The sequence below is a fragment of the Phyllopteryx taeniolatus genome, chromosome 6 (assembly GCF_024500385.1).
Source record: "Phyllopteryx taeniolatus isolate TA_2022b chromosome 6, UOR_Ptae_1.2, whole genome shotgun sequence".
Classification (NCBI taxonomy): domain Eukaryota; kingdom Metazoa; phylum Chordata; class Actinopteri; order Syngnathiformes; family Syngnathidae; genus Phyllopteryx; species Phyllopteryx taeniolatus.
In genome coordinates this window covers 29309693-29322614 of record NC_084507.1, presented here as the reverse complement: position 1 = coordinate 29322614, position 12922 = coordinate 29309693, and the positions used below count along the sequence as shown (strand labels likewise).

General features: G+C 41.5%; 1 protein-coding gene and 1 long non-coding RNA gene across 6 annotated transcripts in view; one reads left to right on the top strand and one right to left on the bottom strand.

Annotated features, from left to right (window-relative positions):
- The window catches only part of lars2 (leucyl-tRNA synthetase 2, mitochondrial), a 33424-nt gene that overhangs the window by 18480 nt on the left and 2022 nt on the right, over positions 1 to 12922 (top strand). Inside the window, exons 12-20 of one of the 3 annotated variants that reach the window (XM_061775475.1) lie at positions 140 to 423; positions 5048 to 5146; positions 7525 to 7662; positions 7734 to 7837; positions 8445 to 8624; positions 8729 to 8898; positions 9638 to 9715; positions 9848 to 9959; positions 12006 to 12133. In XM_061775475.1, the coding sequence (XP_061631459.1) occupies positions 140 to 423; positions 5048 to 5146; positions 7525 to 7662; positions 7734 to 7837; positions 8445 to 8624; positions 8729 to 8898; positions 9638 to 9715; positions 9848 to 9959; positions 12006 to 12133 (1293 nt within the window). Of the gene's footprint in view, positions 1 to 139; positions 424 to 5047; positions 5147 to 7524; positions 7663 to 7733; positions 7838 to 8444; positions 8625 to 8728; positions 8899 to 9244; positions 9544 to 9637; positions 9960 to 12005; positions 12134 to 12922 lie in introns of those variants that run through there. The other 2 variants (XR_009788813.1, XM_061775474.1) reach the window with 2 other exon arrangements.
- Positions 10771 to 12922, bottom strand: part of LOC133479045 (uncharacterized) — a 10301-nt gene continuing 8149 nt past the window's right edge. For 2 of the 3 annotated variants that reach the window (XR_009788815.1, XR_009788817.1), the window contains exons 3-4: positions 11402 to 11492; positions 10771 to 11321 (exon numbers count right to left, since the gene is read on the bottom strand). This is a non-coding gene — a long non-coding RNA (uncharacterized LOC133479045). Of the gene's footprint in view, positions 11322 to 11401; positions 11493 to 11861; positions 12065 to 12922 lie in introns of those variants that run through there. The other variant, XR_009788816.1, reaches the window with a different exon arrangement.

Genomic DNA, 12922 nt, shown 5'->3' with positions numbered 1-12922 from the left:
CCTGGCTTTTTAATTGCGCACTTTGTGGGCAGCTGTGCAGGTACTCCAGAGACTGAATGCCACAGAAATACAATTCTGTTGAAATGTTCTTGTTCTTCTCCTTCTGTCTTCTTCTTCTCCTCCTCTACATATGTCACAGTTCTCAGGATTCACCAGAAAACAGGCGTTTGACTCCATTACCCAGAAAGCCAGGGAGCGGAAGGTGGGGGGCCACCTTACCAGCTCAAAGCTCAGGGACTGGTTGATATCAAGACAGCGTTACTGGGGCACACCCATTCCTGTGGTGCATTGTGGGTGCTGTGGTCCAGTTGCTGTTCCCGAAGAGCATTTACCAGTAACCTTGCCAAAGCTGCCGTCTCTCACCGGAAAGGGGGCATCACCTCTAGAGGCTGCCCATGACTGGGTTAACTGCAAATGTCCAAGGTAAGATTATTTTTGATGCACTATAGTATTAACTCATATTAAATCCTGCAGTTTTGGAGAGAGGACAAAGTGTAGTTTTATTTTTAACAAAGCAGTGCAAACACAGGCATGGACATGCGAATGAGATGTGTTAGCTATAATATCTACAGTATTTAAACAGCCAGGTTTGCTTGTCAGCTGTATCTCATTAGCTGAGATCAAGGCTTGCTAACGTAATGTTTTTGTGCAACACGGAGGTCATAAGTTCTCCAGCTGCAAGGTGCACCGCTCACAATTTACTATCACATCAAACGATAGTGGAGGAGTTATTTTTGCAAGGACAGCTAATTGGTCACAAAGTCATGTAAATAACCGTTTTGCTTCAATAATTCGGCACACACACCCTTGCTGCAGACTGTTATAACTCAAGTACAGCAGAATCTCCAACGTCAAACACAATGCGTTCCGTGACGCTGGTCGGCTTCCGATTGGTCAAAAATTAAATTTTCAAATGGATCAATTATAATTAATAGTCAGTTCCAAAGTCAAACTGCCTCCTTCATAAAACCCTTTTCAGTTGTATAGGTGATGAGTAATTAACACTTTTAACATTCTCTACAACTTACATATACAGTACAAGTGTAAGTTAACCAATAGAATGTCATTGTCACTGCCATAAGAACAATGGAACTCAGGAATCTCACAATTTGCAGTACAAAAAATAAACATAAAATAAGCACACAATTATCAAAAAGCAGACTTATTTACAGAACATACAATTGTTCACATTTGGGAGAACCACCACATTATGATATGGTAGTTGTGCGATCATTTACTTTGGGGTATTGGACAGATTTTCAGACAATATTGCTCAGTTCATCATAATATTGCAATTATGTGCAAAGGTGGGTGTTGTGCAGTCGTTAGTTCTTACTGTGGGGGTGGGAGGCAGATGCATTTCACAACTTAGTAGGAGAAGCTATTTTTGGTTCTAGACTTTGTCCTGTGGCATTTTCCAGAGAGAAACAGAGGGAGAAAAGTGGTGTTCGGGGTTTGTAATGGTGGTTATGATTCCACTGGCTTTCCTTATTAGTCTGCCAGTGTAGGTTTCCCTGAGGTTGGGTAGTGTACATCCAATCACCCACTCTGCTGCTTTCACCGCCTGTTGCAGGTCATTCCTGTCCTTGACAGTACAGCTGCTGAACCAAATTGTGTAATAGTAGGTCATATCACTCTCCATGGTGGATCTGTCAAGGTTTATCAGCTGGTTTTGGAGGAGCTAGACTTGGCATACTGTAGATTCTTGAGGAAACAAAGTCTTTGATGTGCTTTCCCCACCGGATGGGAGATGTTGGTGGACCAGTTGTGGATTACCGAGATGTGGACTCCGCGGAACTTGAAGCGTTTCAGAAGTTCATGATCATCTCCTCTGTCTTGGCTGTATTAAGGCCCAGGTTGTTGATTTCACATCATCACCTCCCTGAGATGCCGGACGTCATTCCTTTAGACTGACTCTTCGTTGTCCCTGACAAGGGTGGTGTCATCAGCAAATGTGACTATGGTGTTGTTGGGGTGAATGGAAGAGCAGTTGTGTGTAAAGAGGGAGGAAAGGAGGGGACTGAGGACACATCCCTGAGGTGTCCCTGTGTCCAATAGAATGGAGGTGTGTTTTTTTTGTATTTTTTTAAATTTATTTATTTTATTTTTTAAAGCTGTAACAACATGTGCTCTTCAGCACAAAAACCTACGTTGTGTTACGCCTGGTTAGCATTTGCTGCAATTGTAGCTAAAAGCATTTTTTGCACTTCAGAGTTTCATTTATGATTTGTTCTTAACTTCTTAAAATATACCACTTTTTGGGATATTACAGTTTGTAGTGTAGTGACTCATGAAAAACAGCTGCAAATCTACAAAATCTCGGCTTCACTATTATTGAACCTGTAAGATTCATTTCATTATTTTTATAATCATTAGCTTTTCTAGGAATGGCAATGGGAAGTGCACCATATGGAAAAGTTCTACCAGAAAAAAACATATTGTAGCTGTCAATATTTTTAAATTGCTGCTACCTTTTTAAGCATCACAGCAATCCCTCGCCCTTGAACTTGTGAAGTCTTTTTAAGTCTGATCAAGACTCTCCAGGCCCTGTTGACGTCCAAGCAGGCAAGATGGCAAGACAAGCAGCCTCTGAATCACCACCACCCCTCTGAGTAGAATCGCATTATCAGATCAGTGGCTGTGCTCTAATGTGTGATGTTGCAAATGGAAAGCAGAAAGAGCATGTTAGTTGCTTTTGACGGAACATTGCAGAAAGTGAGACTGTCCATGATGTTGCTTGCAGAATGAGAACGGAATAATCTAATCCTGTATTTTCTCCAGAGACATGCAGTGACAAAATGATGACTGCTGTTCCCCTTATGAGCAGACAGAGCTTCAAGTGGGAGCTTCCGATTTGTGCAATTATTCTGCTTTTTTTTTTATTTTATTTTTTTTAAATCTGTTTATTTGAAAGGGGACAATGTAATTTCATAAAACACATGAAGTACACATGGTTAAAAAAGCCAGAATTAACCAGAAGGCTAGTTTTCAACTGTAGTCCCCTGGCCATGATGTAAAAAAGCAGTAAAATACATCTACAAGGCAATATAATACAGGATACATAATCAAAGACTTGCTATACTATTAAGAGAGAATAAAACCACAATGTTTATGATTGGGTTTTGTAATAAAGGGTGTCTGTGATATGAGCAGCATGGGATGATGATGATGATAATGATAATGCTGAAGTTTACTGAAGCCAAATAAAAACTTTGCTCATGAGTGAAATTTTGCACGTGCACACACACTTTGTGGTTTAACTCTATTTGGAAAAACCCGGGACTGCAGATTGATTTTTTACGCTGGCATGGGAATTCCTGTCTCTGTAAAACTACTCACCGCCATGGCACCATGTAGATTAAAACAATGGCCCACTCTGTTGTAGTTTGCACAAGTCATCAGATTGTGTTCGCACATTTCCACCAAGCCACAAGAATTCCTCTCATCAGACGTGATTGATGGGCGTAATCGCAAAGGCGCTGTTATCGCCTCACTCCCCATCTCCCCACCGTTGTTAAGTGTCGGTGGAAATTTGTTCCCGTCACTCGTCGAGCATGTCCAATTAAAGTTTGAGTGGAACGCAGTGATGAGAGCTGGGCAGCTGGGATGGAGCTTCATCTGTTCTTGAGGAAGTCATATCCTGTGTGCTCATCACATCTTTAACACTCTGCAGTGCTGAGAAGTGGTCTGCTGCTAACTGAACCCTGGCTCGGCTTTGCCTGGCTAGAAGCAGTTTTTGTTGTGCCACGAATTCCCAGGTAAAGAGAAGGCGCCACGTTGGTGCCTCTTTCACACGTGAGGATGGAACAGATGCAGTCCCACACTCCAGTGGGTTGCTGACTCCCCTTCATCTGTTTTCAAACCTTTTGACTCTGTTTTATGTTATCAATAAGTATAAAAACACTCCACACAACTTTAGATTTCGGTTACTGCTTTAGTCTGGTCTAGGGAGCAGTAGCTCAATCGAGAGACCTGCTACAAGCCAAGGTCAGCATTGCAAATGAGAATCTGTTCTCAAGTGCACCTCAGCAGAATAAAAGGAATGGATTTATATTTTTTCATGGCTCAAAGCAGAGTCGCAACTGTGTCTAAGCGTCTCTTGAACAGCTGTCTAACCCTAACCCAACATTTTGGCCTCTGATTGTCTAGTCTGGTGTGAGGCAAAATGTGCCAAATCCCCCGCACGCAGAAAACCTTTCTAATGTCTCTGTGTCTGTTTGGGTTCTTTACTGGTAGCTTTGGCATGGCTCACCTCTTTTCATTTTCATGAAATAACACCTGGCTTCCAAAAATTAACCTTGTTACACCTTAGTATTGTTGCTAGGCAACCTCATGCTCTTATTTCATCATCACTGCCTTGTTATATAGACTAATATGGTGGCTGGCCGAGGGGTTTTGCCTCTAAGTGTGTGTGTGTCAGAAGTAATTTTGTGTGAGTAAAATGTTGGGACAGGTAGACAGACTCAAGATGAGACGTATGGTCCAGGAAAATCCACCAAGAAATACAGAGCTGCATCCATTTTTTTTTTTTCTTTTTCTTTTTTTTTGGACATTTTTAAACTCTTATCGAGACTCATTATGAAGTGATAAGCAGATGAGTTCACTGTTCCACTTGCTGATTTAAATAAATGAAAACATTGCACCTGTTTTCCTGTTTTCGAAATCTTCTCCCTTCTGTCCAACATTATGTTGGCATATTTACATCACGACGCAAATGCTGTTTGGCTGGGGTAAAACGGGGCACAAGGTGACATTTCCAACACAAATACCCGATCATTCCCTTGTTAGCACAGCCTGCTTGTCAGGGCATCGGACCAATGTCCAGTGTCAGTTTGCTTTCAACTGTGCTTGTCTACAGGGGCGTGACCTCCACAGCCAGATGGAAGCACAGTCACATTTGCACAATTATCACATACAAATATCACATAGAGATGCCATTTCTGTAGGCATACAAGCAGGGGTCGCTCATCTGTTGGCTTTCTAATTTGCCAGTTTAATATTGATGTTGTTGTCCCAGATTACCATCTTTCTTTGTGACTCGTTTCAGATGTGACGGGCCTGCAAAAAGGGAGACTGATACCATGGACACGTTTGTAGACTCAGCCTGGTATTACTTTCGTTACACCGACCCTCATAACTCAGACAGGTATGGACAGTCTTTCCCTGTGACATGACACAGTATTGTTTCATTCCCTTCTCCTCTGATTGTTAAAGTCCAGTTGTTTTGTTTTTGCAATTTTTTTAGTTACAGATTTTCACATGATAGTGGCAGTGGGCATTTGCATGTGGGCTTAGCATCCAAATGTTATTTGTTTTCCATGTAGAAATTATCACACGGATTTTTAATGCACACACCAGACGCATGACTAGGTACTTCCCAGAATCCTGTAAGACTTCATGTTGCATGGAGCTAAATATGGTGACAAATACAAACCTCTAAAGCCAAGACCAAACGTTTCTGTAAAGACTGTACAGTATACTTTATCCCTCAAATGTCACACTAAAAATGGGAACATTTATACCCAAATGTCAAACTCGACTTCATTCCAGCAAAACCGACAAAACACCATTAGGTGAGAACTTTCAGATGTTTTCTTTTTTTTTTTTTTTTTTTTTTTTTTAAAACTACACCACCAACAACTTTTAGCTTAGATTTTTGTTTTACTGAACAAAAACGGGTATGAGGCAGCATTAAGTCGATCACGTGTGCCTTAAGGTGTTTTCAAAGGGTTAATAGTTAGGCATGTTAAACTCTTACCACAGATATAAAGGTTTTATGGGGTTCATTAAATTCTAAAGTCAGTTCTTCTGGCAAAATCAACAAGTATCCCACAACGGATGGCTGTGTTCAATTTTAGAGGTTCCAACGTTTTATGATACAGTGCAGTTGTACGGCACTCCAAAAACAATATTCAACGTATACATATTAAATACATGCCTGATAATGTCAGAATTCATGATGGCGCGCTTTCAATATTTCATAGTAGACAGTATTTAATAAAACTGCGCAGGTGCACTGAAATAATTGTGTATGGCAGCGTGTCCTGAAACACATGATTGTCTAATATCACCCACTCTCCCACTTATCTATTTCAAGCATGCATAATATAGGCTGTGTGGATATTCCTCCACCCACACACAGATCCGTACAACGTTGAACTCTCTGCCCATAGAGATTACGGACCCATGGTTGTTACTTGCTGGGATGCTGGTGATACCCTAAGCTTAACAAAAGAGATTTTTATTTTTTCCAAGCTTTTGGGCCGAGTTGGAAAGCCGCTTTTAAAGGAGTTTGCGGGGGAGTTCCCAGCCCATCACTTATTTTTTTTTTTCTTTCTTTATTTATTTTTTTGCAGGGCAGATTATGCCACAACAGAAAAAGCAATTACACTATTTGTGTATTTCAGTCGGCCTGCTGAGTCTTATGTGCACGGAAGGGATGAGAAGTAGGATGCCGGGTATGCTGAGGGAAGCAAGCAGGAGAGGGGAGGAAATAGAAGTGCTGTGATGTATTAGAGGAGCGTTGGCCTGATGCCAACTCACAGGCCAAATTATTTTCAGCCTTGCGAGTTCATAACTTTATCCCATGGTTCAATTATCACCCGACACTATTGGCCAGAGACGGGAGGGAGAGAGGCAGAGAGGCGTGGAGGAGGGTAATTACCAGAGCCATGTGTGACACATGCTGTAGATAGCGCTTTGCTGACCATCAACCCGTAAAGCTAACCACATGCAGTCCTCACTCACGCCATCATCTGATGTATCTTTTCTCCACAGCCGCTTTCCTTCCTGCTAATAAGATGGGTGGTGGAAGAGTCATCAAAGCTCGGACAAAATACGTCAATGGCTTTTTTTTTTTTTTTTTCAATGTGAGGAATTCTAAAAGGGACCTGGCCCAATTCTGAAAGAAAGCTTGTCTGTAAAACAGAACGTTTTGCGCCTCGCATAGAATTTTCACTATCTTGTGTTGTTTTACACCGAAAATAATTTTTTCTTGCCTCTTTGATTAACACCACAGAGATTGCAGCCTCCAACAGGGCCATCACAGTGTTTGCGTTGTCACCTTGTGCCCCGTTTGTATTTGATATTCAAAGAAACGCATTGTTTGAATCAAAAGGTAAAACAGTTTTGTAGCGGGATCATTGTATCCGCACAGTGATTTTTTATTTATTACTAAGTATTATTATTTTATAGTATAAAATAAGTATTATTTTTTATGCTGATTTGTAATCAATATTTTTATCCATTCAATAATATTTTTCGGCCATGACTTATAACGACAAGAAAAATAAAATGTGTTATTATAGTTGCCCTGGTTCCGTAGCGTATACTGTTGGGTTGAACATTTTAAATTACAAGACATCCGTTCTTTCTCTCTACCGCTTATGCTCGTTAGGGTGGCAGCTGTGCTGGAGCCTATCTTCGTTATAATTCGCATGCGTTCCGTAAAAAATCGAACACGTTCATGACATCTCCCGGGTTCTGTAATTGCCCCCACCCGTTTCTCTAAATCTGATTGTTTAGGCCTTTTGAGCGCCAGCTAGCGGATCATTGGCTGCCTGTGGATGTGTACATCGGGGGAAAGGAGCACGCCGTCATGCATTTGTACTACGCACGCTTTCTCTGTCACTTCTGCAAGGACCAGGGCCTTGTGGCGCACAGGTACGCTTTCTTGTTGTTAGTGTGCACATAATTTGTCTGTACATGAATGCACCCTCCATTTCCTTTTTCAGGGAGCCTTTCAGAAAGCTACTTGTCCAGGGTCTGATCAAAGGTCAGACTTTCCGACGATCAGACAGTGGCCAATACCTAAAGAGAGAAGAAATTGACTTCACAGGTAGATGACATGGATAGAAAGTGATTTAAATGTGATTTATTTATTTATTTATTTTTCCCTGCTAAAACTGCTCAATCATTAGAGATACAAGATGAAAAGCAGCAATGATAATTGCTGGATTTTCCTTATTTTGTTGTAGGGTTCATTGCTTGAATGCTTTTGAAAGTCCAAGGATAAAATCACACAATAGTGCTTTACAGAGAAAGGGAGGTCTTACATCTCTCCCACGTATGCTCAGCAATGATCCTCTCAATAGATTGCTTGTAGGGAATTGTGACAGTATGACTACTGACAAACATTCACACTGCTTTTTCACCTAGTTATTTTATTTGTTAGAGTTTTTTGTTCTTGTTTCATCGGTATGGATGTGGAGGTTTGTGGCTTAGTGTGAGCATATCTCAGCATTCTCACACACAATAAGGGAGTGGCAAGTGTCAGAAATTTTTTTTTATTAACTAGAGTCAATCAGTTTTACCATGAATAAAAAGAGGTTTGTCTGAGAATTAAATTGCTCAGCTCTAATGTGATAAAGTAGTTGAAGGTTAATACTGACAGAGGAGAAATAGCCACGTTGTCACTGACCTTTTACTCCTCTTTCCTCTGTTAGAAAAAGAGCCAGTGGCATTGGGAGGCGGAAGCGTGGAAGTGACATGGGAGAAAATGAGCAAATCTAAACATAATGGTCTGGACCCCCAAGAGGTGGTGCAGCAGTACGGTGTGGACACAGTTCGACTCTACATCCTTTATGCCGCACCACCTGAACAAGACATCCTCTGGAATCTTAAAAGTAAGATGTTGGATATTCTTGTTGCTTTTATAGTCAACTGGTGGATATTTGTTTGTTTCCTATCAAATAAATGTAATCCTGGCTTGAAATTGGCCCCACCGCAGAGGATGCTCTTCCTGGGGTCTTGCGCTGGCAGTCCAGACTGTGGCAGCTTGTGAGCAAGCTGCGAGGCGCTCGGCAACTCGGTGACGTCCCCGACCCCTCCTTGCTGAAAAAGAAGGAGCTGGCGGAGTCAAAGAAGATCTGGGATAACAAGAATTACGCAATTCAAGAGGTAGTGATGATAGCCTGTGCTATTTACTATTGTAACACTTCTCACCAGTAGGGGTCAGTAGCTAGCCTGATTTCAACGCGTCAGCTCTCATGTCCTTCCTAGTTCGCCAAGAGGAATGATTCACTCACCGCTTCTCTCACCTTGGTCTGTTTTGACTTGATGAGTTAACATGCTAACATGCTATGACTATAGATTAATAAGCCAATCATGACCTGCCAGTGCAGCCTGATCATCCATGCTAAGATGAAACCCCCAGAGTAAAAGGGAGGAGGAGGACTGGCTCGAAATTGATTTAAACCTACTCAGTTGCTCCCACACTTTATAAATAGATGTCCATTTCTGCCAGGTTGGATTTTCTTTCCCTACCCTTCAAGGCTGCTGCTGCTTTTATAGGACATCAGGCCTGTTAGCCTTAAGCTCTCAAAGCCAAGGCTGTGCTTTGATTCACCCCTCGGAAAAAGCCTCAGTGATCAGCCACTTCCTCCTTAAGACCCTTCCCCAAAGGGCTTTCTCCTCCCAGCGGGCTAAGCTGGGAAATATTGACCTACTCTGAGCTGAATTATCTTCAGCTGGCAATAACATGCTGGGAGTGCGTCCTCAGGGCATGTTGTTTTCTCTTCAGAGGCAATGCTAATCCCCAGTCAAGTGAGTGACTGATCATGGGACTAATTTAAAACAGGAATATAACACAACTGACTTAAAAAGTTTGACTGACTTTTCAGCTGTATTTTCTTTTTAGGTTACATCTCACTTCACGGAAGACTTCTTGTTCAATGCGGCCATTTCTCGCCTCATGGGACTTACCAATACTTTGAGTGTGAGTGAACACTGTCCTGCCTCTTCTGAGTTCAGTGAGCATCACTCTAACTACCATTACGTGTGTGTGTGTGTGTGTGTGTGTGTGTGTGTGTGTGTGTGTGCGCGCGCGCGCGTGTGTGTGTTTGTTCAGAGTGCATCTATGAGGGTGGTGCAGCACAGTGTGGAGTTTGAGGATGCTCTGGCCACACTGATTATGATGACGGCACCCATGGCGCCTCACCTGGCCTCTGAACTTTGGGCAGGTGGGTGCATACAAAATGATACGATTTAAGTTATGTATTTATTTATTTAGTTAGATTCATATTTCCATAAAACTTTGTGAAGGTCTGGAATATGAGCCAAGGAAGAACATTTAATTTTGGTGCAAATCTGGATTAAAAATGCATCTACAGAACCATGCCGTGAATAGAACAGTCCACCGCAGAACCCAAATCTGCCTCCGTGTAGAAGACCCACTTGTGAGAGTGCACGTGTTTGTTACGTTGACAGCGCTGGCTCGAGAGTGGAAAGGGAAGGCGGAGATCTTCGCTAGTGACGTTGATAAGCTTGAGAAATTCAAACGACCTGATTTCAGGCCTCAGCAGAAAAACGTCTGGAACTCAAGAGTGCGTGGACAATTTCAATTCATATTTCACATGTTTAGTGAAGCACCATTGAGACAATATTACATCCCAAATACTAGAAAAACTCGGTTTGGCAAAATATGGTTCCTTTAATGTATTATGGACGTAAACCATTCATAGACCAGTAGCAGAGACTGCTCTGACCTCTTTGTTCTGGCCAGAACCTGAGCTGTAGCTGTTTAATGCTCTTTTGGGGGAGTCCAGTCAGAAGACCATTACAATAGTCTACTTGAGATAAAAGCTTGCATTAGTGGCTTTATTCTTTAGAAAAGCCAACCCATTAGAATCAGAATCATCTTTATTTGCCAAGTATGTCCAAAAAACACACAAGGAATTTGTCTCCGGTAATTGGGTTCACACAGGAACATTCTTAATAAAATTTGCTGCAGCAAGTGCAAACGGTACCAGACATAACACAGTACAGCTCACATCATAATTGGTGTAATATTTAATGCAATAGTCACAATGGCACAAATGGAGCCTCCCACCAATAATACAATCTTACCATTTGAATAAAACCAGAGGTAGGCAGAAGTATGGAGCACCACAAAATCTACAGTTTGTAGATGTCTGCGCTATACTTACTACTATTCTAATCAGTAGATTGGAGATAGATGGTAGGTTTTCAAATTATCTTGATTTGACACTTTTCAGGAAGTTCTGCCTGTCATAGCACAAACGTGTAGTGAGCACATCGTGCAGTAAGAGGAAGTGATGACATTGCTGCTTCTTTAATACCAACAAATACCCAACAATGATGTACCAAACTGTCATCAAATATGTGATACCGTCTTCAAGTAAAACTAAAATACATTGCGTCCTCTAGTTGAAAGCCATGCTGTGATCTCTTAGCCCGGCGTAGAAAACAAAAGAGTGGGAAGGAAGACCGAGCGTCGTCTTTGATGCCTCACGCACGGGCTTTCCTTCTCCCTTTCGAGGTCAACATCCGATCATTGTGGACGACACGCATACAGTAGATCTCTACAGGTTGATAGAGGGGAGAAGTGCTTGCGTGTGATCTTAAAATTGGTTTTACAAACAGGACACACGCGTGAGCTTACATTTGACGTCTGGTAACAAGCTGTGCTTTCACTCTCGCTTGTAGTTTGGACGAAGTTCATGTCCTTCCTTGTCTTTCCTGCGGGATGCCTCCTTGTTTTTGAGAAAATAGAAAAACTTTTTGAGGAATTAAACTATTTTGGTTTCATCAAATGCAAGACATAAGACATAGGGTACATGCTTGTATACATGGAATATCTTCAAATAGCAGCCTCTAATCTAATAGATGCTGAGCCACAATTAGCCGGATGTCTCCCTGACGACAGTAAGATAACACGTTTCTTTCCCCCTCTTGAAGGTCTTGTCTTTAAGTACCAAAAATCACGCTTCCAATAGCATTGTTTCCACCAATAAATACATAAATAAAATAAAATAAAAAATAAAATAAAAAAGGTTTTGGGACAAACCAACCCATGAGAACTGGGTTGGGACAAACGTAATATGTTGCATGCCGTTCATTACCATAAAATGTCGTAGATCGGACCATCGTAAACCAAGGACCCCCTGTACTGACTGTAGTTGTGTAAATAAAGTTAACACAAATGAGATTTAATTGTGGAAAAAGGGGTTGTTAGGTTGTGTTATTGTTCCATCTTTCCTGTTCAGGGCTTTGCCAGGTGAACAACCCCATCAGCAACACTCTCCGGCGGGGTGGAGACGTCCTGTCCCAGTCCTGGCCTACTGTGGATCCCGAGTACCTGGAGACCCCTGACTTTGTGGGCGTTTCTGTGCTGGTAGGATCACACAGACACGCATCCTCAGGCGAAGCTTAATGTGGCTTGTGTCTTGTTTGATCTACCCAAGACAAATATATATGTATATATATATATTTTTTTTTGTATAAGACAGCCGAACTGTCTAATTGAAATCCGAACCGGCTCCCTTAATTGTACTTTTTGTTTGGGAGATGAAGGGTTTCACTTTAGCATCAGTGCATTTGTTACTTTGTCGACATACTTTTCTGATGTCACATGAACACACGCATTGGTTCTGTAATCCGCCACCATTTGAACTTTCTAAGCTAAAGTCATAGTCCATGAATACATTCATGCTCTGTAATTTTGAAGAGAGCCTATGATTAGCTTCTGCGTGTGCACGGCTGAGTGTGTACGTGTGTGTATTTATGCGCCTGCATGTCAAGTCTACTTAAAACCAATAGACAAATGAGTCGATATGTAAAAGCCTGCTTTACAGCTAATTATTTTTGCAGCCATTGTGCCTTTTTTTTTGTTTTTTTTTTTTAAAATTTTTTATACCATGACCTCTAATTATGTGTGCAATACTGCACGGTGGAATAAAAAATAAATTGGCGAATAAAAAATAAATAAATAAATTGGGTTAGCCGTTGCCCATGCTAATACTGGCAACATGAACACAGAATGGCACACACAGGCCGACAGACTCATTTAGATTTAGGTTTACGCAAGTGTCACTGTTTTGAAAGTGGCCGCAAGTGCTCAGTATTTAACCTGACTTCCTTTTTTTTTTTTTGTGATTTGTCTTGCTTGATGAATTAGTAATCT